This window comes from Lucilia sericata, unplaced genomic scaffold (assembly GCF_015586225.1).
Source record: "Lucilia sericata isolate MDLA Ls3-8-SP2 unplaced genomic scaffold, ASM1558622v1 Contig001307F_arrow, whole genome shotgun sequence".
Classification (NCBI taxonomy): domain Eukaryota; kingdom Metazoa; phylum Arthropoda; class Insecta; order Diptera; family Calliphoridae; genus Lucilia; species Lucilia sericata.
The window spans coordinates 37501-64125 of record NW_023995254.1 but is presented as its reverse complement, the minus strand read 5'-3'; the positions used below and the strand labels follow the sequence as shown (position 1 = coordinate 64125).

Genomic DNA, 26625 nt, shown 5'->3' with positions numbered 1-26625 from the left:
TATAAAAAGATCAATCCAATTGAGAAATTAACGAAAATCTGAGATCACTGAAATGTTCGGCCATTGATCCATAAATAAAGACCCAATTAAGAAATTAACCAAAAACCTGTGAACACTTCAAATTTGATCAATTCATAATACAAAAAATTAATATTTATACGAAGAACCTAAAATTGCTGATAGAACGTGAAAGCGCTCCAATTAAGAACAACTACATAGGAAGTATTTATCCAGCATTTTAGTTAAGAATAAAGTACAGACACGCTAGTCAGAAATGTAGTCTGAAAATTTTATATAAAATGGACCTAAAAAGTCTTCCATGTCAATAGAGAATTTGAGATGCACACAAAAACCGATAACCGATTAAATTTGTGTTCGAACGACAAATGTTTAAAAACTCTAACCTCTAATAATAATAACATTAACATTTATTTTACTTCAACTTATGTTGAATAGACAACATTATGTATTATTAACATTATAGGTTAAATAAAAATTCACATATAGATGGCGCTAACTTTAAAATATCCAATATCACAACCATTTGAGAGAATTAACAGAGGTGAAGTTGTAATTGAAAAGTTAAGGTATTATTAATAATGTTATCGATTAATACTACAAATACAATTGACCACTTAACTTATGAATTACCCGCCAAAAACTTCAAAAATTTCGGCTAAATTGCTTGTAGATCTTTAAATTACTCATTTTTTGAAAAAAGCTAGAATCTGCGATCACTTTAATTTTTTATAAAAAATAAATTTGAAATATGAAAAACTTAAAACCAGCTGTAGATCCTTAAATGACACTCCAATTGAGAAAAAAGGAAACATCTGCAATCACTTTAGTTTTCCAAGAAAATCGAATTTTTATATAGAAAAGCTGAGATTATCTTTAAATATCGCTCCAAATAAGCAAAAAACCACGATCACTTATTTTTGTAATGGGAAATCTTTATTTAGAAATAATAATGTATTAAACTGGGTCCGAATTAATGCAGACTTGATCGAGTTAAATTGATATTGATCATTATTCGATCGTGTATAAAAATCAACTTTTTCTTCATAAAATTCAATCCCTTAGCAAATATTCAAATAAGATCCACAACATATAAGAAGTCAAAATAGTATTAGCTATCCGACTGTTCTTTAACCAAACTCGTTCATCACTTTAGAACTTTGTTGTCATTTATGGAATTCTTTACGATCAATTTATTGTTTCACATTCTACCTTTTTCGAAGAATTAACCACAATTTGATTGCGTCTTTGTGAAATAAAAGAGTATTTTTTATTTTTTTTTTGTTTATAACGTATTAACAAATTGAATTAACTTTTAGCACTCTTTTTGATTAAGACAACAAAACACACTTTGTGTTTGAAGGGGATTTACATGCAAGTTGGCTGCCTGCCCGGTAGTTGATTTTTAAGTAGAATTTAAAAAGGTATGATTCAGTCTGTATGTGTATAAGCCAGATTAGAATGTTTCGCTGACAGTGTGGAACTAATTTAAAAGTACCTAATGATTTTGTGGTTAAAACTGCAGTTAGTGTTTATACACAGCTCTCACGCTTAAGCTCCAGCTGCTCTAAAAAGAGGCATCTCTCGTTTAGGCTGTATATTGAGACTGTATGTTGAGACTGTTCTTTTTTGCGCTTAAACACTGGCTGCTCTATATATAGAAACGTATCTTGATTAAGCTCCAGCTTTTGCAGAGAAATTTCTCACCTAAAATCCAACTTTCGCTTTAGTGACAGCAGATCTATATACTGCTCTCGCTTCAGCTATATTTATATAGCGGCACATCTCTCGTTTAAGCTTTAGCTGCACAATATAATGAACTCTTTAGCTTTAGGTCAAGCTGCTTCTCTTATTTAAGCTCCGGAGCCTACACTCATACTCCATAGAGACATCTCTCGCATAAGTTCCAGCAGCTATTCCTAAAAAAATTATACAACTTAGGGTCCCACTGCTCTATATATAGAGAAATCTCTCATGTTTATGGTCATGCTGATTTATATAGTGGCTTCTCTCAAATTAGATCAAGCTCCTCTATATAGAGCCTTCCTCAGAGAAGTCTCTCGCTTATGCTCTAGCTGCTCTTTATAGAAAACTCTCATGCTTAAGGTTAGTGGCTGCTCTTAAATAAGCTCAAGCTTCTCTATATAGAGCCTTTTTTAAGCTCTCTATATATAGAGAGACATATGCTCTATAAAGAGTCATCTCAATATTCTCTATATATGGAGACTGCTCTCTCGCTTAAGCTCAAACTGATCTATAGAAAGTGATCTTTCCTGTAAGCTTAATCTTCTCAATATATAGAGACTTCTTTCTGTTGCGTCTTTCTCTCGCTTAAGCTGATACTCGCTTAAGTTCCAGCAGCTATTCCTAAAAAAATTATCCAACTTAGGCTCCATCTGCTCTATATATAGAACAGCTTATGCTCCAACTGTTCTTATAGAAAACTCTCATGCTTAAGGTCATGCTGATGTATATAGTGGCTTCTCTTAAATAAGCTCAAACTCCTCTATATAGAGCCTATCTCAGAGAAATCTTTCGCTTATGCTCTAGCTACTCTTTATAGAAAACTCTCATGCTTAAGGTTAGTGGTTGCTCTCAAATAAGCTTAAGCTGCTATATATAGAGAATTTCTCACATAAGTTTTCTACTTAAGCGATATATGCTCCATAAAGAGCCATTTCTAGCTTAGTCTCAATGTTCTCAATATATAGAGACTGCTCTCTCGCTTAAGCTCAAACTGATCTATAGAAAGTGATCTTTCGTGTAAGCTTAATCTTCCCAATATATGGAGACTTTTTCTGTTGCTTAAACTGATTTAAGTTGAAAAAATATTAAACTATTGCAATTTTTTTTACATTTATAAAAGTACCAAAATATACAAAACGTACTAATTTTAACACTTTTAAAAGTACTTTAAGTTCATCACTGATCGAAACGAGTATAACACAAATAAAAACAAAATAAATTCACATCTAAATAAATAACCAATTCTTATTTAAAGAGAATCGTATGTATACTTTCTCTCTTTTTCTACTCTTAGAGTAAATAAATTTAAAGATGCTCCCTAAACCAGCCACTAACTATAAAATCTAAAATTCATTTGAAAACGAGTTCAGTTTTAAATAAGAAGTTATTGTAAGCAAGTGATCGTGTTGCAAAAATGTCTAAAATAATTCTTACGTTTTTAACTATAACTTCCATAATTTATATTGGACTTGCTAAAAAGAACAACGACGATTGTCCACGCATTAAACTAAAACGTCAATGGGGTGGTCAATTAAGTAAAATTATAGATTACCGTCCTATACCCATTAAATATGTGATCATACATCATACTGTTACACCGGAGTGTAGAACATTTTTAAAATGTTCGGATATTTTGCAAAATATGCAATATTATCATATCAATGATTTGGAATATAATGATATTGGTTACAAGTAAGTTCCTAGTACTTTAGACATGATAAGAAATCTTTTTTGAAAATTCCCCCAGAGCTTATCAGTGTGTGATGCTTATCAGTTGTTTAATAACTAGGAATTGTTTTTAATTTAAATTTTTAATTACACAGTTTCCTAATTGGCAATGATGGTGTGGTATATGAGGGTACAGGTTGGCGTGTGGCGGGTGCTCATACCTATGGTTATAATACCAATGGCACGGGCATAGCTTTTATAGGCAATTATAGTGGTATGTAGTTTAAACTTTGAGCATAATTTAGTTTTTTTTAACTATTTTTGTTCTTACTTTTTTCAGCCAAATTACCCACCGAAATGGCTTTGAATGCTGCCAAAAAACTTTTGGAGTGTGGCGTTAAGAATGGTGAATTGGATCCAAATTATGAATTGTTTGCTGCTTCACAGGTTTCTTCCACCAAAAGTCCCGGTTTGATTTTATACAATGAAATTCAAGATTGGGATCATTGGTCTCCTCATGCTGAATAATTTAATCGTTTACTAAGTTTTATTACTCAGTCAATTTAAGATAATTTAAGTTTAAATAAAATATTATTAGAATTTAAAAAAATAGTATGATAATCTGTGCCATCTCTTGCTTAAGCTCACTAGATTACTAACAAGTTTTTGGAGCTTTTTTAGCGTTGAGGGTAATCTGCTCCTAAGCTGCTCTATATAGAATCCACTTACTCTACAGAGATTTATCTCTTTTTAAAGCAACATCTTCTCTGTATAGAGTATTCTCTCGCTTAAGTTTAGGGGGTTATCAATCGCCCAAACTGCTCTATAAAGAGTCTACTTTCGCTTAAGTTTAATATGGTCTAGTTATCAAGTTATCTCTCCCTTAAGCCAAAGCTGCTGAAGTTCATTCTCGTTTAAGCTCAAGCTGCTCCATATAGAGCTTTTTCCTAAGATATAAAATCCACTCGCTTATTTTCAAGTGGCTCTACATAGATTCATCTCCTTCTTAAGCTAAATCTTTTCTATGTAGATCCTTGTAGGGTAAACACAAACTACTCTACATAGAATGCACTCTCGCTTAAATTTAAGCTACCCTATATAAAGTCCATTCTCGCTTAAGCTCAAGCTGTCCTAAATAGAGCTTTTACTCCCTCATTCAGCAACGCTATATATAGAACCTTTTCTCGCTTATGCTCCATCTGCTCTATATAAAGAACCCTCTCTTACTTAAGCTGCAGCTGTCCTAGATATAGAGCCTTCTCTCGATTAAGATCCAGCTACCCTATATATAGAGCCTTCTCTCTTCTAAACTCAAGTAGCATTTAGAAACTACTCTCATTTAAGCTACTGACTGTCCACATGGAGTCATCTCTCGCTAAAGCTTTTATAAGGAGTAATCTCTCGCTTGGGCTGAAGCTCAAGCTGATATATAAAGAGAACTACATCGGAGCCTTTTCTCGCTTAAGATCCACCTGCCCCATATAAAGTAAACCCTTGCTTAAGCTGACATACATATAGAACCTTCTATCGCTTAAGCTCCTGCTGCTCTATATATAGAGCCTTCTCTCGCTTAAGCTCCAGCTGCTCTATATATATAGGGCCTCTTCTCGCTTAAGCTGCTGCTGTTATATATATAGAGCCTTATGTCGCTTAAGCATAAGCTCCTGCTGCTCTATTTAAGCTCCAGTGCACTATATATAGAGCCTTCTCTCGTGTAAGCTCCAGATGCTCTATATATAGAGACTTCTCTCGCTTAAGCTCCAGATGCTCAATATACGGAGCCTTCTCTCGCTTAAGCTCCAGCTGCTCTATAGAGTCTTATCTCGCTTAAGCTGCATCTGCTCTATATATAAATCTTTCTTTCGCTTAAGCTCCTTCTGGACTATTCTCCTCTCACACTGAAGCTCTATCTGTTTAAGCTTTGGCATAGGCAAGAGTAGACTTCATTAAGTGTTGCTTAATATTATGCTAAATTTGACTTTATGAGCTTAAGCTATAAAAAGTAATCTCTCGCTTAAGTTCAGGCTGTCATCTCTTGTTTAAGCCAAACCTAGCTTAAGCCCAAGCTGCCCTATATAGAAACTTCTCTCGCTTTTTTATATATAATAGACCATTCTCTCACTCTAGGTATTCTAAAGTGCAGGTTTGTGATCAGTTCTGTTTAATGTTGAAACTACACATTAAATTCCTCAAAGAATTTATTATGATTGGGATAGAAATAAATGTGTCATCGGTTTATTCACTGCATGCAAAGATTAAACAAATTCCGTATGACATTTCCAGTGAAATATTAAATTATTAGGGGATTCTGGGGGATTTTCTATAAAACAAAGATATTAATTAATTAAAAACTAATAATTTTTAATAACATTAATAAATAATTTAAAAACAAATCAAGCGTTTAAAAAAGAACTTATTCATCACGAACAAGTTGTGATAAAATAGGGAATCCCCGAGTAAAATCAGCTACAGAGAGGCAGAAAGATTAAAAGAGAGAGTGAGAGTTAAGTAGTCAATGACAACCAACAATTTTAACCCAAAAACTATTGACAAATGAATCCTAGTTAAAAAGGAAAACAACACCTGTTTAGCTAGTAAAAGGATTTGTTACACGAAAAAAGGACACTTGAGCTAAACAAAATAGAGAGTGAAAAGAGGGACTTTAGTTAATTTAACATAAATTACAAGGTTCATTGGTTCAGCAACACCCTGTAAATGAAACTATAGTGGACAAAACCATATGGTTTATTAGCCTTTTAGAAGGAAAATTATAAAAAGTAAACGCGACCAAGCATGAACAGGTTCAAATGACAGTTGCAAAGTAGTGCTGTCTTTATTGCTCCTACGGAGTTCTCATTGATGATGAGTGAGCATGTGCCTTCGAAGAGAAGGAACTAAAGAGAACAAAAATAATTGCGCAAAAAATTCTTATTGAAATTTATAAATTGTAAAGGAAATACATTTTGGGTTTTCCTGTAGACAAATGAAAATAAAATTTAGTTGAAATAAAACGACGGTAATGAAAACACATCCTGGGGAAAAACTAAACGGATAAACGTTACCCAAATTGTTAAATACTAAAATAGTGTGGAAAAGTGAAAAAAATAATTAAATTGTTAAAAAAAAATTGAAAACTTTAAAAATTATTTTTTAAGAAAAATTTTAAAAATTTAATAAAATGATTCTAAACATGCCCGTTAATAACGGCGCAATTAACTCCCCCGTGTCTCAAGGCCAAAATGAATATACAAATTTCCTTAAACGCAAATACTCCGAGCAGGAACTGGAGCAAAATGTTACTTCCCATACAAACACGGAATTTGAAAGCACAAACTCCCACAGCAATAATAATTGGAAAAAAAGACATATAGACCCCCAGGAGGAGCCAGGAAATTATAATCAGACTCTTAGCACCTTCAACCAAGAAACCTATAAACCCCAGCAGGAGCAGCCAACACATCATACTAATAATGAAAATCAGGATAACAATACGGGAACCTTTAATATTACAGCAAATAGTTCTTTTATCAATGATCTCTTTGCCTACGATGCCAATTTAATAGTGCCAGTATCCGTGAATAGTTTAAGTGACAGTGTTTTAGCCGAAACGGCCAACTTTAGTACACCTTCGACGGTGTGTGTTAATGCCAATGTGGACTATGATGATAACGGGGAACAATGGCAAGCTTCCGATTTATTAGAATTAGATCATCGTTATAACTCTAGTCTACAAACAGAAATATCACAATTAAATCCCACGGTAAACCTCAAGAATCAAAGCGAGGTTACCTCCTTAAACACCAATACAGTTGAGGACTTGCATCACCCAACAGCACATTGTTTTGTTCCTCCTAAATCTTTAGTTCCACAAAACCCTAAACATTTAACAACAACAACTACTGCAGCCCATTCCTCCCCTTCCTCGTCAAACACCTGCTTTACACCCGATAATCTTGAACAAGATTGTGATTTTGAGGATAAAAATCTTTCGTGGTTGTTGAATTTTAAATTCGATGAGTTTCCTCATCTTAATCCAGATGTGTCTCAACTAAATAATAGTGGTAAAAATTTTAAATCCACGGGAAATCCGGGTTTTAGTAATCTAAATAATACCTCCACTACCTATGCGACTTCAACAGTTATGACTTCGGTTTCTATGGGTAAATTGACGCATAATTCAAATTCTACGGTTAATGGTTCCTCGTTTAGTGATGGCGGCTCCAAATCCCCTAAGAATTCGAATAAAACGGGTAAAAAATTTGAGGAATTGGTAATGGAAGTAACATCGGAATTGGATGGTAATGATATGGTTGTAGCGGAAAATGTTGTCATCGAGGAGACCTCACACAGAGCGTAAGTATTAAAAGGAATCACATCAAGATTTCGAAATAAATTTTACGAAAAACAAATCTAGAGCAGTGTATAGAAAATAATAGCCTGGACCAGAGTATAGACTATAGTATGGTCCTGAGTATAGACTATAGTCTGGCCCAGAGTATAGACTATAGTCTGGCCCAGAGTATATACTATAGTCTGACCCAGAGTATAGACTATAGTCTGGCCCAGAGTATAGACTATAGTCTGGCCCAGAGTATAGACTATAGTCTGGCCCAGAGTATAGACTATAGTCTGGCCCAGAGTATAGACTATAGTCAGGCCCCGAAGTATAGACTATAGTCTGGCCCAGAGTATAGACTATAGTCTGGCCCAGAGTATAGACTATAGTCTGGCCCAGAGTATAGACTATAGTCTGGCCCAGAGTATAGACTATAGTCTGGCCCAGAGTATAGACTATAGTCTGGCCCAGAGTATAGACTATAGTCTGGCCCAGAGTATAGACTATAGTCTGGCCCAGAGTATAGACTATAGTCTGGCCCAGAGTATATATTGGCCCAGCATATAGTCTGGCCCAGAGTATAGACTATAGTCTGGCCCAGAGTATAGACTATAGTCTGGCCCAGAGTATAGACTATAGTCTGGCCCAGAGTATAGACTAAAGTCTGATACAGAATACAGACAGTCTAGTCCAGAGTATAGACTATAGTATGGTCCTGAGTATAAACTATAGTATGGTCCTGAGTATAGACTATAGTTTGACCCTGAGTATGGACTACAGTCTGGTCCAGAAAATAGACTATAATCTGTCCAGAGTATAGTCTAAGGTCTGGTCCAGAAAATAGACTATAATCTGTCCAGAGTATAGACTAAGGTCTGGTCCAGAGTATAGATTATAGCGTAATCCAGTTTAAAGATATAGTCTGGTATACAATATAGACTATAGTCTAGTAGAAAATATAGATTGTAGTTAGGTCCAGAATGGTACGAATTATAGGTTGCACTCTGGTCCATAGTATGGAATATAGTCTGTTCCAGAGTATGGACTATAGTGTGGTCCAGAGTATAAATAATAGTCTAGTCCAGAGTATATAGACTGTCAGAGTATAGACTGTAGTCAGAGTGTAGACTGTAGTCTGGTCCAGAGTATAGACTATAGTCTGGCCCAGAGTATAGACTATAGACTGGCCCAGAGTATAGACTATAGACTGGCCCAGAGTATAGACTATAGACTGGCACAGAGTATAGACTATATACTGGCCCAGAGTATAGACTATATACTGGCCCAGAGTATAGACTATATACTGGCCCAGAGTATAGACTATAGACTGGCCCAGAGTATAGACTATAATCTGGCTCAGAGTATAGACTATAGTCGTGTCCAGAGCGTGATCCAGAATGGCAGGGAGTATAGATTGTGTCATCCTGTTTAGAGGCTATAGTCTAACCCAGAGTTTAGACTATAGTCTGGTCCAAAGTGTAGACTAGTTGTAAGGATTCTTATATCACAAACATCTAATAAAAATTTAAAAATTCATAAAAATTTTCTGTCTCCTTTTTATCCATATTTACTCCTGCACCCTTGAAATATTGAACATCAACTAAAACCACCACCTCAACCTCTTTTTAAAAACATCCCCCAACATTCTATATACAACAACAACAAACCACAAATCATCAACTACGAAATCGTAAACAAAAATCCCCAATAAAAGGCCTAAGAAACCACCATTTACCTATACGGAGCTCATAGAATACGCCCTTGAGGATAAGGGTGAATTAACAGTGTCCGGCATTTATCAATGGATATCGTAAGTACATAAATTAACGCCATTTTGTTTAATTAAAATAAGATTTGAAAAAGTTAAATTATAAATCTTCTTAATTTAAAGATTTAATGAACATTTACATAATTTTCCAATATGTTTTTGTGTTTAAGGATTTGTTTAAATATTTTTGTTATTGCAACGGTTGTTAAGTTAAAACAAATATTTGTTTACTTTCTTCCTTACATATGTGTAATTATTTCTTTTCTATATGGTTTGAGTAAAATGTTGCAATAATTTATGACTTTTGATTTGGGTTTTTGTTTTAACTTAGAAAATTGTTGCTGCTGTCGGTTGCTCTTTTGCAAGGTTTTAAGGAATTTTGTTCTTAAAACTTTATTTGTTTTGCAAAACATTTTCAACAAGTTGCTAATAAATTGAATGTCAAATATATTAAGAAATTTTAATGTTGATGGGGAATTTCCATAAGAAGAGTAAGAGTTTTAAATTCGAAGAAATTTTAATATTTAAAGTAGTTTTGAAATTTGTTTGAAATCAAAATCCTATACATTTTCTGTTTAGAAAACCCTTTAGATAATTTTACAAGTATTTATTACAGATAGTTCAGACATTACAGATAGTTAAGCGAAACTATTTATACAATTCATTTCAAATGAAATAGTTTCTCAAGATCCCGGTTAATACAGTTTGAGTTTCAACAGAATCCTTTAAGAAATCCGAATTTGTTCAATATTTTGATTAAATTTAAAATGAAATAGGTAATATTCAATTTAATCATGGTCCTGGAATTAATTCAATGTTCCGAGTACTTCCCTACTCGAAGCTAGTGCGACTCTCAGTTGACCTAACAAGACTTATAAATAAAATTGTATTTGCGCAGTTATAATGCCTCAAATATAACCATAAACGGGACTATGCTATAGGACACGATATCTCGAAAACCAGATGTGATGTGATGAAGAAATCGTGAGGATTCGAATTCAACGTACCGCAGTGCAATAATTTTGAAAAGTATACTTCCGTCTCCGAGTTAAAAATTTAAATAATGTTTGGTAATAGATGGCGACTTGAAATCCAAAGGTTTTTATCATAACTTTGGACTGACTGAAGAGTAGTTTACAACCCATCAACACCCTTATAACTATATCAAATCCATCTCAGATTAAACATTTAAAGACTCAAGTAGTTGGCATGATAGAAATATGATTGCGTTGTTCGTTGCATCAAAAGATATGTAGTTTTTTAATATCGGGCAGAATGTGAGGGTTTTGAATATCTCCACGAGATAATTGCGGGGTAAGCTCAGCTCTCCTGAATAATACCATTCAAGACTTGCAGCATCTTTTCTAAAGAATTGTGGAAACTATAACTGGGCCTACTAATGCTAATAGTTCCCTTCGAAGAAAACTCTAGATTACTGTTCATGGAGGTGATAACAATCGAAAAGGTATCAAGGTTTTATGACAAATATAATCTTTAGAATGAGTGCCGTTAAAGAAGTCTTCTTGAACGAGCGCTCTAACTCATCCATTAGTAAATCTTTCTCTTTTATTATGTTATTTAGAGAACAACTTGATGGCCTCTAGTTTAGCTTTCGTTTTCTTGCTCTGCGGGAAACAAAGATAACTCTTCTGAACCAGAGATAGTATAACATCAGTAGTATGGCAGCAGCGCTCTTCGATGCTGCCATACTGCCAAGATATTTGATAAAGTGTGCTGCACTTAGGCGATTAGCCTTTAGTGTCGGTAACAATTTCTCTAGATTTATTTCGAGCTTTCCCATGACTTCTTATAGATGGGACCTCATCAAACGAATTCGAGATTCCGTTCTTTCCACCAGCCCCTGTTACTTATTTTCAGAAACCTTCTATGTCAATCTTACAACTCACTACGTACATCCCTTACAAAACGACAGAAAGTAGAATACAACTCTCATAGATATGCCGGAGCATCGATGCTTATTTTAAAACTAGTCAACCGCGTAAGGGGGAAGGCAATGAACTTATAATTGATAGTTGAGTATCCAACTCGAATGGTTCACTGAAGTACGGTAGCAACGTGGAGTTTCATTCAGGGGTAAGGCTCCATTTCTTTCCAACGCACCCTATTACTTATTTTCAAAGCTTCCAACTCCCTACTACTTACATCCCTTATAAACGACAGTAAGGGGAATACAACTCTCATAGATGTGCCGGAGCTTCGATACCTATTTTGAAACTAATCGACAGGGTAGGGGAGAAGGCAATGGTGGTTATCTCTGACAGTTGAGTATCCAACTCTAATGGTTCACTGAAGTACCGTCGCAACATGGATGTTAATTCACATTTTTATGGAATATATTCCTCTGAAAATATGGAACTAGTTCCCATATATTATTCACACCCATTTGTAGTCGATTGGCTAATGGAACGCACAACACATTTCAGGCGAAATTCATTATTCAGACGTATTTCCTGCCATTTTCCATGTAAGAGGATTTAAATAAAATGTTCAACAACACTACTCTCTTTATCTTCCTTCCCACAAGCTGATTGCTGGTATAAGGAACAAAATCGATAGCCTTACATATCAATATCATCGAGGTGTAAATTAAGAATTGAACCATTGATCCTATAGGTTGTTTTAACGAACTTTATTGGTGAATAGTTGTTCTATTCTTCATTCTTTCTAAACTTCTGTATAGATGATCTTGATATGCCAACAGATCTTTATTGCAGCTCTTCACATCCGTCAGATATTCCATGAAACTCTTAACAATCGTCATGTTTTTTACAAATTATTTTCAAAATTCCACAAAATTTTCCCCTTTATTCCCATACATATCATAATTACTTCATTATTGCCTTCAAAAAAACTGCTCTTTAAACTTAAACCCTCAATTATAACCTCTATTATCACAATAAAAAAGTGATGATAGTCACCGATCCTCCTACCTCTCTAACTGCTTTGCAATTCGCACTAAACGATTATAAAAATTTTCAAAAGCATTGAAGCATGTTTGGCACCCCATCAATGAATGGGTAAGCAACCTAAACGATTATAATTTAAAATGCATAAAATTAACCGGAAAGGACAAGGCAATGAACGGTCAATGAGGAAATTTAACAGAAAACAATGAAATATTTTTAATATCCGTTTAATTTTTTTTTAAACTACAACACATGGTCCTACAACCAACTACAGCCCACCTTTATCTATCAATAAAACCAATATCTATGAAACATGTGACACCTGATCCTCCAACACACCGAAAAAAAGGACACAAAACAATTCAAGCGTGTTGAGGGCCAAAGGAGAGGAAGCTAGGAAATAAGTAAAATTTAAACGTCACGTGGCGGGTTTGTAGTTTTTCTTAGTTAAAAAACTTAAAGAATTTCATTACAATTACAAATTATATGTACATACGTCAGCAACAACTACCTGTTCATAGACAGACGCACTGGCTATACGACTGACAAGTCGTTGCGTCACATAAACACATTCTTATGTTAGTAACTAAATAACTACCCTTAAAATTATAGGTTTCATATACTCACTCCTTTTTGTAATTTGTTGTCTTTAATGTAAATCATCGTTAAACGTTTTGTCGGGCGCTGGAAATAGTGGAAAAACATGAAAAAAATATTAATTGCTTTTATTACCATCATTATAGAGAAAATATAAATACGAAATACGACTACGATATACATGAGAACTACTTTATGGAGAATATTTATTAAGGTGCCTCTAAGTTTTCTTAGCTTGGTATCTGTTGAAACTCTGGATATTCATTATATTTTCTATCGAAAATCTGGTCAGATTTTCCACAAAAAATCTTAACATTAATCAATATTACCTCTTGTCAGATTTCCTTTCGAAACATCTGACATTTGAAAGATTTTCTATAACAACTCTTGATTTCCGTCAGATTTTCCAACGAAACTCTGAAAATTCATTTGATTTTCCTTCACAACCCCTAATATTTGTCAGATTTTCTAGCGGAACTCTTGACAGCCTTCAGATTTTATATCAAAACTCTTGATTTCCGTCAGATTTTCCATCGAAACTCTGGATGTTCGTTAAATTTTTCATCGCAACTCCCTGAATTATACATATTTTTTATCAAACCCCTAATATTCATCAGATTTAATGCGAAACTTTGAACTATCGGAACTCTCTTGACATCAGTCAAATATTCTATTAATATTCCTAATGTTGGTCAGATTTACTAACAATACTCTTGGTATTCCTCAGATTATCTATAGGAAATCTATACTCATTGTTCAGATTTTCTGTCGATACTCTTGGGTCTATCATATTTTCTGTGGAAAACCTTCACATCCTTAAAATTTTCTACCGAAAATCTTGACTTCTGTCAGACATCTTTTGCGCAACTCTGGATATTCTTGAGATTTTCTACAGAAACTCAATCTCTGAACATTCATCAGTTTTTCTATCGAAACTCTTAAGATTTTTCAGATTTTCAATCGTAACTCTTTCGTTCTTCATATTTTCTATTGGAAATCGTTAAGTCCCTAATATTTTCTACCCAAAATCTTGACTTCAGTCAGACTTCTTTTACGCAACTCAGGATATTTGTTAGACTCTTAAAATTCGTCAGATTTTCTATCGAAATTCTGAACATTCTTCATATTTTCGATCGAAACTCTTAACATTTGTCAGATTTGCTATTGAAACTCTTGAAATTACTGACATTCTTCCGATTTTCTATGAAAAATCTTGACTTTAGTCAGACTTTCTATCAAAACTCTGGATATTCATCATATTTTGTAGCTAAACTCTGGACAATTGTCAGGTCTATAGAAACTCTAGACTCTTCTAATATTTTCTATCAAACACTAGACCTGAATCAGCAGATCTTTAAAGAAAGCCTCTTATCAGATATTCTATAGGAACTCTGTTTCCTTTAAAAACTCTTAAATCTCAAATTGGACTTCAGCATTATAATACTTAATCCCATCTTAATACATCCAACTTTAATATGAAAAATGAAATTAATTAACAACTTCAATCTCCCCCTTTCAAAACAATTCTTAAAGACTCAATTGTATTGACATTTTCAAGGTTCCCATACAAATGGAAAATGATTAAAACCCATTTCTTTAACCAATACACTTTTCAAAGAAGAAAAAAAATTTAAAACGAAACAAAACAAAACCACTTAAAGTGGAATGTTTTTAATAAAGATTGCGTGTATAAATTGTATTTGAATAAAATTTACATACATTTACAATTACCTGTCATTCCTTAGCAGGAGACTCACCACCGCCACCTACCCACCCATACCATCCATCAATTTCACCTGCTTTTTCTCGAACCATCGACTTCTATAGTCGAAAAATAAGTAAAAACCACCCACCTAAAAATCACTTCTAGTAGAAAAACGCATTAAGTAGACATTTTATGAACTTTATTTTTCCACTTTTTTCCCCATTAAACTGCCGAAACCCAACCCAACCAATCATGCATGTACGAGTATAAATTTACTTTTGTGAGGTCTTAAAACAAATATGAATTTTTGTTTGTAATTCGGTTTGGAAAAAAAATTAACCCCCTTCTTCTATTTTCTCTTCATATTGAACTCGCTGAATGTAAGTTAACTGTTTATGATTAAGAATTTGGAGAAAAAACGGAAAATATTTTTGGGATTTGTCTTTTCCAGGGGTTTATTCTCAAGCACTTTGTCTGACCATGTAGGTTAGAATCTACTGACGGTTGTATAAGTCAATGGAAACTCTGGACATCTGTCTGATTCTGTAAGATTTTCTATGAAAGCTTTTCACCTTGTAATTAAACTCTCGAGTTCAGTTCTAGCTCAGTTTTAGTTCAATTCTAGTTCAGTTCTAGTTCAGTTCTAGTTCAGTTCTAGTTCAGTTCTAGTTCAGTTCTAGTTCAGTTCTAGTTCAGTTCTAGTTCAGTTCTAGTTCAGTTCTAGTTCAGTTCTAGTTCAGTTCTAGTTCAGTTCTAGTTCAGTTCTAGTTCAGTTCTAGTTCAGTTCTAGTTCAGTTCTAGTTCAGTTCTAGTTCAGTTCTAGTTCAGTTCTAGTTCAGTTCTAGTTCAGTTCTAGTTCAGTTCTAGTTCAGTTCTAGTTCAGTTCTAGTTCAGTTCTAGTTCAGTTCTAGTTCAGTTCTAGTTCAGTTCTAGTTCAGTTCTAGTTCAGTTCTAGTTCAGTTCTAGTTCAGTTCTAGTTCAGTTCTAGTTCAGTTCTAGTTCAGTTCTAGTTCAGTTCTAGTTCAGTTCTAGTTCAGTTCTAGTTCAGTTCTAGTTCAGTTCTAGTTCAGTTCTAGTTTCAAGTTCTAGTTCAGTTCTAGTTCAGTTCTAGTTCAGTTCTAGTTCAGTTCTAGTTCAGTTCTAGTTCAGTTCTAGTTCAGTTCTAGTTCAGTTCTAGTTCAGTTCTAGTTCAGTTCTAGTTCAGTTCTAGTTCAGTTCTAGTTTCAGTTCTAGTTCAGTTCTAGTTCAGTTCTAGTTCAGTTCTAGTTCAGTTCTAGTTCAGTTCTAGTTCAGTTCTAGTTCAGTTCTAGTTCAGTTCTAGTTCAGTTCTAGTTCAGTTCTAGTTCAGTTCTAGTTCAGTTCTAGTTCAGTTCTAGTTCAGTTCTAGTTCAGTTCTAGTTCAGTTCTAGTTCAGTTCTAGTTCAGTTCTAGTTCAGTTCTAGTTCAGTTCTAGTTCAGTTCTAGTTCAGTTCTAGTTCAGTTCTAGTTCAGTTCTAGTTCAGTTCTAGTTCAGTTCTAGTTCAGTTCTAGTTCAGTTCTAGTTCAGTTCTAGTTCAGTTCTAGTTCAGTTCTAGTTCAGTTCAGTTCTAGTTCAGTTCTAGTTCAGTTCTAGTTCAGTTCTAGTTCAGTTCTAGTTCAGTTCTAGTTCAGTTCTAGTTCAGTTCTAGTTCAGTTCTAGTTCAGTTCTAGTTCAGTTCTAGTTCAGTTCTAGTTCAGTTCTAGTTCAGTTCTAGTTCAGTTCTAGTTCAGTTCTAGTTCAGTTCTAGTTCAGTTCTAGTTCAGTTCTAGTTCAGTTCTAGTTCAGTTCTAGTTCAGTTCTAGTTCAGTTCTAGTTCAGTTCTAGTTCAGTTCTAGTTCAGTTCTAGTTCAGTTCTAGTTCAGATTGAAAGCTTTGGTACTAAACTTAGTTTCCACCAGGGGCAGCAACGTCATACACATATGGACATAACCCAAATGAAAATTATTATTTATGTATCAAAATATAAAATGTTCGTAAATACTATTATAAAATCAATAATTTGTCTATATAATTCTCCGTCAACTAATGACAATAAAATACAACGAAAAAGAACCCAAATCGAATTGACAACTATAAATGTTTCCTTTCATTTCCTGTGTTCAATGGAATCAAATAAATGGTTAAATGCAAAGAACTATGAAATGTTTATGCGCCAAGGATGGAGTTTAGGGGGAGGATTTTTTTTATACAATTCAGGCAATAGTTTTGCTATAAATTTCGTTAAAACACCTGTGAAATAGAACTGCTGTTGAAGGGTAAAACTGGAATATATTTTGATTGTATGAAATCAAATGAATATTTATGGAAATATGAATTTATCGGCAAATGGGTTTTGTTTGTTATCACTTGTCTTAAAAGCAGTTGGTCCAAGCAATAGTATATAAGCAAGTTAGCAACGACTTTAATGGACGCGTTTTAGCTCTACTATAGAAAATCTAAAGAATAGTTATGGTTTCCAAAGAAAGTTTGCTATAAGAAATTTCTATAGCAAACTTTTAGCAAAGAAAGTCTTGGGGATAAGCAATACATATTTGTAAAGAGAATCTTGCTGATAAGGAAGTGTAGGGATCTCACAGTTTAATGGCCATATATAAATTACCCTTAGGATAGTTTTTGCAATCTCCATTAGATAGTTATTTTATTTCTGCAAAATACGTTCTGTTATAAGTAGATAGCATTCCTTTCACTCTGTCTGTCCGTCTGATTGGCTTACAACCAACTGTCTGTTCTATTCTCCACCACTTTCTATAGCCCAGTTCGGTTCAATATGAATCTGTTCTAGCAAACCATTCAGTCATTCGTTCATACATTTTATTCAGCTAAACTACTACACTGACTATTATTTTCTTTTGGTCGTACCATTTGGTAACATGGTACCCACCAACCAGTCAGTCAGTCCATTATACAAAAAATGAAAAAAAAAAAAATTCTATATATTGTAGATGTACCATCATGCAGGCGGAGGAATTCTTGTTGTAGTGTAGTTGTGGGAATGCAGCAAGTACACCAATAACTAAATAGAAACATTTGATACTTGTGATTCCAAGTAGTCGTTACATAGTTTATATATTTTTTTTACTTTGGTACTAAATAAATTTATATAAAAGAGAGTTCATAAATTATAATACTTTTTTTTGGTAATCGTTGCTGTATATATAAAATAAGATTTGGTCGTCATAATTTTTTCTATTATTTAGTTTTTTTTCGTTTAGCCATGAAGCGCAGTCATCATTTTGATGTTGTAATATGTTTTATATTTCAAAACGTGTTGAGAATTTTTAACCCCTAAAGTAAATAAAAGGCGCCTTTAAGGCGATCATTAAGTCTAGTACACTTAATCACGATTTAAAGATTTCCTAATATATGTATTAAATGATAAGAGTTTCTATATAAAGTCTGATGGACATCCGGGGTTTCCGCAGAAAACCTAACGTGTTTCCAATGTGTTTATAGGAAATCTAGTGGATATTTCCATAAGAAATCTGATGTTTTTTTAGAAAATCGAATATTCCAATAGAAAATTTGACAGATATTCAGAGGTTTTATAAAATCGGTGACCTACATACATATATTGTAGTTTACTAGTGAAAATCTGAAGAATGGTACCAATTTAATATAATGGAAACATCGGATTTTCACTGAAAATCTGACGAATATCCAGAGTTTTATAGAAGACCTAAGAGATTTCCCGAATTCTACAAGAATTCGCAAGATTTCCTATAGATAATTGAAAAAAGATCCGATTTTCTATAGAAAACCTGACTGCTATCAAAATCCTGACGGATATCGAGACGTTCAATAGAAAATTTTACAAATATGAAAAGTTTCCTTACCCTAAGAGTTTTTTACGGATGTCCTTAGTTTCCAATTATAAACTGACTGAATATTGAAAATTTCAATAGAAAATTAGACTGATATCAAGAATTCAATAGAAAGTCTGAATAATTTGGAGAGTTACAAGAGAAAATCTTACGGATATTCAGAAATTCTACAAAAATTCTGACGGATATCGAGAGCTGTCATAAAAAAGCTAACAGATGTTCCGAATTCAATAGAAAAACGGACAGATATCGTAAGTTTCTGTAAAAAAAATCATAAATATCAAGAGTTTTCATGTGCATCATGTGTACCCTTACGGTTAACGAAAGATTCTTTCGAAAATCTGCCTGATGTCAAGATTATCTGAAGAATATATAGTACGTAGAGCATTTTTATAGAACATCAGACGAATCTCCTGAGTCTCCATAGTACACATTATGAATATCAAGTACTGTAATTAGAGGTCTGATAGATGCCTCCAAATCTATAGAAATCTTGGCAGATACATATCTAGAGCTGTAATAGAAAACGAGAGTTTCCATAGAAAAGTAGACGATAATCCAAAGTCTCTATAAGGCAAGAGTTTCTGCCGGATATCCTGAGTTTCTGTAGAAGACCTGAAGTCCAGAAATTTGTTAACCAAAGATTTTCTATTTCAATTTGAAACGTGACAGATATCGAAAGTATCCATATCTGACTAATATCGCAAATTCAATAGAAAATAGAGAAAACGGTGGAAAACTTCTAAAGAAAATCGGAGGGATGATCTATCTTCAGGATGTTCAGAGTGATTATATATCAAGAGGTTCAGACGAATGTCCCAAGTTTATCTAAAGAACTTCCATATAAATTCTGGAAGATATTCTATGAAAACCTATAGAAGATCTAACAGAAGACCCGAGCTTCAATAGAAGACCTGATAGATATCGAGAGCTGCCATAGAAAAGCTGACAAATGTAAAAACTTGACAGGTACATATCAAGAGTTTCCATGGAAATCTGATGGAAGTCTTAAATACAATAGAAAATCTGACCGATATAAAAGTTTTAATAGAAGTTCTGAGGGAAGTTCAGAGTTTCTATAGAAAACCCAATAGAAGTCTTGAATGCAATAGAAAATCTAGAGGATGTATAATGTATATAAAATCAATAATTCGATCGATGTCCTATAGAAAAATTATCGGATGTTAAGAGTTTCTATTGAAAGTGTTTCGTGTTTCCATAGAACATCTAACAAATATCCAGAATTTCTATAGACTATCTGTCGGAGAAATCTGAGAATGTCCAGAGTTTTTAAATAAAACCTGACTTATGTCCAGAATTTCCAAAGCGATGTTCAGAGTTTGAGTGGTTCTGGATGTGATGGATGTCCAGAGAGTTTTATAGAATATTCCACGAATGTTCAAAGTTTCTGCCAAAATCTGACTCAAAATCACATTAAAAATGGTAGGAAGTTGTTTCCAAATGTTGCAAACTATTTTCAGTGCTCCTTTTTGGGTTAATTTTCATTTTTTTTCTATTTTCATCAAAATTTTGTAAGTGTGTATATAGTTTTGCTGGTGAATAGCCTCCAAGTTGATGGAAAAGTTGTAATAGTTTCATTTTTTTCTTTTTGGAAATTAAACTTTTTTTAATGGTTGCCTGCTAAAGCCAATTATAACGTAGGAATACAAAACACATACTATAGTTAAAAGGATTTGGGAAAATGTTGAAAACGACCTTCATGACAAGGAAAAATAGCCATAATAGTTTTGGCATGCAATTAGAAACTTTTGAGATACAATTTTGAAAAAGTAGAATTGTAGATACTTTAAAGTAACTGTTGGATTTTAGTGAAAATAAATAGGAATATATCCTTGTAAGAAAATAGCTTTTTTTCTACAGTTAGTTTTGGCAACTTATGAGAATATAAAGGATGAATTCTCATTTAGTTTAAAATATAAAATATTTAAAAACAAAATATATTTAAACATATTTTAAAACTTTTAATTAATTGTCTTTGAAAAAGCAACAACTATTTAAAGTTATTGTCTTTGTTTTCTAGATTTAATTAATTTTATGAAAAATATACTAAAATCCTTTATATACTTCTATTTACATATATTCATATTCATACGTAATTCTGTATAATGAATAATTAAATACACGCAAATGTTAAATGAAGAAAACTTTAATATTTGGCGTTAAAACTTTATGAATGAAGGAAGGCACATAGAGGGTAATAAATATAAACCGACTGTTAAAATACGCTTAATCTGATGGTTATGGTTCCCACTGTTTAGTGGTTTCAATATATCGTATTACAACCTGTAAGTTTATGAACTAAACTGGACAATCTCCGAAATATAACTGTGTTTTAGACAGAAGAACTGAGGATCGATTATTGTCGATTGTAACTAAAGTTGAGGAATGAATCAAGTTTGATCGGAGTATTGTTAGTTGGTATTTTCCATACTAAAATGAGTCAAAACTTCCACAGTTTTGACAATCAAATGATATTTCGCAATGAAGTGAATGTGTATTTATGATTTCTTATTAACATCTTGCCTTTAGATTCCCAAAAAGAGATCTTTTGCATGCGCCTTGGTGAAATCATCCAAACTTTGTCATTATTTTAGTCACTCCTCAAATTTACTTGTTTCTTTTTCCTGAATATAAATTAAAAGTTTTACTAGTTAAAATTCGATTGTTAATGGATGCAGAGATCGCTTGAATGTTTAAGGGTTTAGAGGAAGAACCCTCATTTTTAATATATGTAGTGATAGCCAGTGTTTCTCCACTGATGCAACATAATAAATTGATCGGCCAAAAATGTCGAAGTGCTTTACGTGAGCAACTGCCGTGTGGCCTATGTCACGGTTATGCTTTTCACCCACTATGCTCAAGTACTCGAGCTATCTAATCTCTGACCATTGCTGTACTGTTGCGTTTACAACCACGCAGATGGGACTTATCTGTAATCTGAAACACGAATCCATCAAATAAGCCGAGGACTTTGTTCTTACTCACAGAGAACACACTGTGCTAAATCCGGTATGAACAGATTCAATGGTATCACTTGTATATAATATACCTGTCGTCCTCCACCATTCAACCCAGCACACTTCTCATTCATCCGACACACTCACTATAGGTATACGGGCGGGCAAGATCCCCTACATTCATCCGATATCATATACACTTAACACCAAGTCATTTCTAACAGTCAGTCCCACAGTCACTCCTCTATGGAATATCTATTGTCTTCTTCGAACAGCACCGAACATAATTCGAATTATAGATTTCACCGTGCATCAGTCCTTTAACCGACATTCTCTTCCCACGAATTTTGAATTTAAACCACAGCCACTACGTGGATTCCGAAGCAACCTCAAACAACTGTCCAGCCAGGACAAACTCCTGCGGGCAACTGGCCACCCGTAGTACCAAATTATGTGGTTCTCTGGTACAACCACATGTCAAATCATTCCAAGGAAATGCCGAGGATACATTTAATTATTACCAGTTTATAGTCCCGGCAGACTAGAGGTACTGGTAGCTCCTCTTTTCCACGGTCAATAGTTTTCAGCCTCTTCCCACGAATTTGGGCTTAAACCACAGCCACGTGGATCACGAAATAACTTCAACCAGGACAAACTCCTGCGGGCAACTGGCCACCCGTAGTACCAAATCATTGTACGATTATAATGGTGTAATAGCACAAACCACACCGGAATTTTACAGTTTATTCGAAGATTGAGATACTAGAGACTGTTGAGCACATCATCTGTCATAGTCCTAGAATACAAGGTCTCAGACTGAAATGACTAGAAAAGAAGTTCCTCGAACTGGGGGTTATTTCTAGATGTAATCCTCGCAGTTACCTAAGTTTTAATAGGATAATTAGCAGATTCTTCGATTGAAGACTATAGTCAAGATTTATAACATTCTTCTTTCGGGATCTAAATTCATTTATTTTCAGGTACCAGGTTGAATTACTTGGGCCTAACGGTTTATCTTTTTTACTCTCTCTCTCTCTCTCTGTTGTTTGCTAATCATCTGTCAAAGTTCCAGAATATAAGGTCTCAGGCTGAAATGACTAGGAAATAGGTTTCTCGATGAACTGGGGATTATTTCAGGATGTAACCCTCGTAGCTAACTAAGTTTTATTAGGATAATCAGCCATTTCTTCGATTGAACACTATAGTCAGGATTTATAAAATTATATTTTCAGAAACCAGGTTGAATTCTTTGGGTGTCTCTCTGCCAGTCTTTATCTTTTTACTGTCTCTTTTTGCTAATTGTTCTCAGTGATCAGGGAAAGAATCCCATAATTCATGTTTGCTTTCAATTGCAACGTAATATGAAAACATAACTAGATTCGCTCTTTGTTCCAACTTACATAATTAAGGGTTCTATGAGTCCTATGACACTCAGTTGGTCCTCCATTACCCATTGATATCTAAATGAATTTTGTCATCGATCCTTTTGGATTAATTTTATTATTTAAAAACTTTTGACCAATTCTACATCGATTTAAAAGTTTATAAACTCCAAAACTCCTTTCAAAATTTCCATTAAATTTTCTGTCATTATTTAAGCAACAAAATGGGGGCTTTTATAATTGTAAACTCATACTTTATGACCCCTCCAGCTACTTTACAATCCCTACCCTAAAACGGATTTTGAAAAAAAAAAAATATTCTTTTTTTTTTTGGTAAATGGTCGCGTGCTACTTCATGTTTATTGCCAAAAAAAAGTAAAAAAAAAGAATCAAATATATAAATGAGAAAATCAGTTTTTAGATAGTGCCGCAAGGCAAGAGGAAGGGGTTGGTCTTAATTCATGCTATATAAAAGGTGATTTACAAGCCAATGACATACTGACTGTCCCCCTCCAATCCAACTATAGATTTTTAAACAGTGGCTATATTACAAGTAATGGTGGTGGTGGTGGTGGAAAAACCCCCCATAAAGTTTTGCGTGCTTTTAATAGGTATAAATATAAGAAGAAATATGAGGGTTGTTTTTGAGATACATGCTTGTATGTCGATGTTTGAAATCGTAAATTTGTCTATATATGTTTGTATATCAAATACCGAGTGTACAGTAATTTTCAACTTTATGTACAAAAAATATTACTATTATTTCCAATTTTTTGTTTTGTTTTGGAGAGCGTGCGCATTACACGCGATGTCCTTTCCGTTTTAGTTTTGTATATATATTAAATTTTCTTTTTCCATTTAAACCTGGTGTGCCTGTAATTTGTGGCAGCAGGGGAAAATTGGGTGGCAAAAAGGACTTGGCGTGTGTTAAGCAAATATAATAATAAAAAAACTTAAGTCGAAAGAAAAAGTTTTTCGTTGAAATTTATGTGAAACGTGTAGCAGTATATAAAATTGTATGGAAAAAGTTTTAATTGCTACTGGTCAAAAAGTTTTAATGGGCTCTGTGTGTGTGTGTGCGCTATGTTTTGGAAAACGCTATATTTACCAAGGAAGTATACAATACATTTAGACGTATATAAATTTGAATTTTGTGGTAAGGTATGTTTGTATGATATATGAGTAATTAAATACAATAGCCAATGGAAAATAAGGACATTGTACATATTAGTATGTACATACATATCGGGCTTTACGTAAAGGATACTTTTATGACTTTTTTGGGGTGATTTATATAAATGGGATTTCTAAAGGACAATTTACAACTTTTGCAACTTTAGCATTATATGCAGAACAGAACTCAAACCATTTTGCAAGTTCGTTGTCAAATATTACTTCATATTATCCAGGGTATTATTGTATTATGATATTATCCAAGTTCTCATTACACCAATTCCGGTTGACAAACCCGTCAAAGAGACAGACATTCTGTCAACATGAAACTGGAATAAAAGTATTAGTGTCTACGTTATTTAATGCGCCTTTGATGTCGATGCATACCGCAAGTGTTAGGGAAGGACACACTTATATAGTGGACAACTTCAGTAAATGCGATTTCTTTAGGTATTAAGAACTTTATTATCAGCTCCGATCTTCAGTCATTGACCATTTTGTTATTTGAAAGAGTCTGCGAGAAGTCGTCGCAAGATTCCGGATATCTTCTGTTGCCCAGACTTTCTACGCTTTCCGGCTATCCTCGAACTATTAAACCAGGGCTTCTATAGGGGCGTATATATTCCTCTCTATTTCGACACTGTAAGGTGTCTTTTAATAAACGATCCCTTAGTGATGTTCCGAACATTGGACATTTGAGTTTTATATGTGATGTACAATATCTACCTTTTACAGAAATGTTTCCACTGGGTCTCATTTGAACTATGAAAATTTTTTCTATATTCTTCACCGATACTTATTCCAGTCTTTCTACGTCGTGTCCATTTAAAGAGTGAAAATTCTTACCAAGATTTCGGATATCCTCTCTTACCCAGAATATATCTTACTTTGTAGAGGACATTCTTCCTCTAACAATTATACCACTGCACTTATGAATGCTTCTACGTGGGCGTCTATATTTCTCTCTATTTCGACACTGAAATAATGACCCGAACATTGGTCTTATCCAATCTCCTACGCATTTCATAGACTATATATTTTGATAGAAAGTAGTTCATATTTATATGTTCATAGAGAAGTTTCCAGGAGTCTTGTGCGGACTTTCGAATGATTTTCTTATATTCATCAAGTTTACTAGCCCAGTTACCCAGGTTTCACCTAGGCAAATCTCCGCTTTAATAAATGACAGCTATCCTCAAACGATTCAACCAGGGAACTTGTGAATTCAACATTGAAAAGTATTCTGTCCTAAACGGTTCCATAGTAATGTCCTCAACAGTTTGAGAATTTTTCCGAATCTTCGAATTTGGAGATCGCCAGAGTATTTTGAATCATATAACGTTGGTTTGAAAAGGACTGATCTTCTGATACTATCCAATTCTGAAAATTTTTTAAAACATCCTCTAAAGATATAGTTATGTCTAGCATCGGAATATCTTTGTTCTTAACCACTCCCAGCTTATTATCTTTCCTTAATTTTATTCCATTATTTAATCGTAATTTATGATCCTCCTGTCTTCTTCTTACATTGCAGTGATCGCTTTCCCTATTACAAATCAAACGATGATCGCTGGAAGAACTCTGTAAGACATAATCTTTCCATTAATCCACATTTTCGCAAGGGTCATAAAGCGCCACAAGGTGCGGGTCATCTGTGGACAATATCAAGTGGAGATTCGGCGGAAAATGTTTTAGCCTGGGAGCATGTAAGTTACACTAAATAACTCTATAAAACAAACACCAAAATAACCTTTAAAATCTGTCCCTTTTACAGAAAAAACAACGTTTAGATTTATTCTTTAAAATGGAATCAATGAATCGTGAACGCTTGCAACAGCATCATCAGAAACAGCAACAGGAACGTTTACTGCAAAACGGTGGCGGAGGTGGACAACATAAGCATGTGGGCTGCCAACAGGATCAATGTTTATATGATGAAGCTGCTGTGGCTGCTGCCGCTATACAACAGGAAATGTTGCAACAAACTCCAACTCATAATAACAACAATGATGCATCTATACAAAATCAAAATTCTCTACATGATATGGATTCAGCTGGGGGACATGTTATGCATGAATTGCCCTACAATGATCTCTTAACGGATGAGGAATTAAGAAAAACGGCGGGACAAATTTTAAATGGTATACATAGAGAGGTGGAAGTGCAATCTGTGAATCAAACCATAATTGGCACTTATCAAGATGTACTACTGGATAATGGTTAGTATTATTGTTAAAAAGAATACAGTTTTCCAGAAATATCTTAAAAGTTTATCAATATTATTATTTTTAGATTATCTCAATCCCATACACAAAGATGTTGTAGTCAATGAAAGCGGTCTAAGACATTCTTCTCATTCTTCTATATCCTCACACTGCCATAGCAATCATTCCTCTTCGGCTCCCTATTATGTTACCGAAATCGATCCTATGGAATTGGGCATACAAATATCGAATCATCAGCAACATCACCACCATCATCAACATC

At 34.0% G+C, this 26625-nt stretch overlaps 2 protein-coding genes across 2 annotated transcripts in view; both read left to right on the top strand.

Moving 5' to 3' along the window:
- The first annotated feature begins 3131 nt into the window (after positions 1 to 3131).
- LOC119610904 (peptidoglycan-recognition protein SA) lies at positions 3132 to 4042 on the top strand. Its single transcript, XM_037966319.1, has 3 exons — positions 3132 to 3456; positions 3588 to 3706; positions 3773 to 4042. The coding sequence occupies exons 1-3, from the start codon at positions 3179 to 3181 to the stop codon at positions 3958 to 3960; spliced, it is 585 nt and encodes a 194-aa protein (XP_037822247.1). The 5' UTR covers positions 3132 to 3178; the 3' UTR covers positions 3961 to 4042.
- Positions 4043 to 4186: 144 nt separating this feature from the next.
- The window catches only part of LOC119610903 (putative uncharacterized protein DDB_G0285119), a 23064-nt gene continuing 625 nt past the window's right edge, over positions 4187 to 26625 (top strand). Inside the window, exons 1-5 of the mRNA XM_037966318.1 lie at positions 4187 to 7785; positions 9483 to 9578; positions 25673 to 25844; positions 25913 to 26357; positions 26431 to 26625. The exon at positions 26431 to 26625 is cut by the window's right edge and continues 625 nt beyond it. Coding sequence (XP_037822246.1) covers positions 6611 to 7785; positions 9483 to 9578; positions 25673 to 25844; positions 25913 to 26357; positions 26431 to 26625 — 2083 coding nt within the window. The 5' untranslated portion in view covers positions 4187 to 6610. The remainder of the gene's footprint in view (positions 7786 to 9482; positions 9579 to 25672; positions 25845 to 25912; positions 26358 to 26430) is intronic.

What these genes read in the sequence shown, in the direction of transcription:
- LOC119610904 (XM_037966319.1), top strand. Translation starts at nt 3,179, where the DNA reads ATGTCTAAAATAATTCTTACGTTTTTAACTATAACTTCCATAATTTAT. An exon ending in TATAATGATATTGGTTACAA is followed by an intron (nt 3,457 to 3,587) that starts GTAAGTTCCTAG and finishes TTAATTACACAG; the next exon opens with TTTCCTAATTGGCAATGATG. An exon ending in TTTTATAGGCAATTATAGTG is followed by an intron (nt 3,707 to 3,772) that starts GTATGTAGTTTA and finishes TACTTTTTTCAG; the next exon opens with CCAAATTACCCACCGAAATG.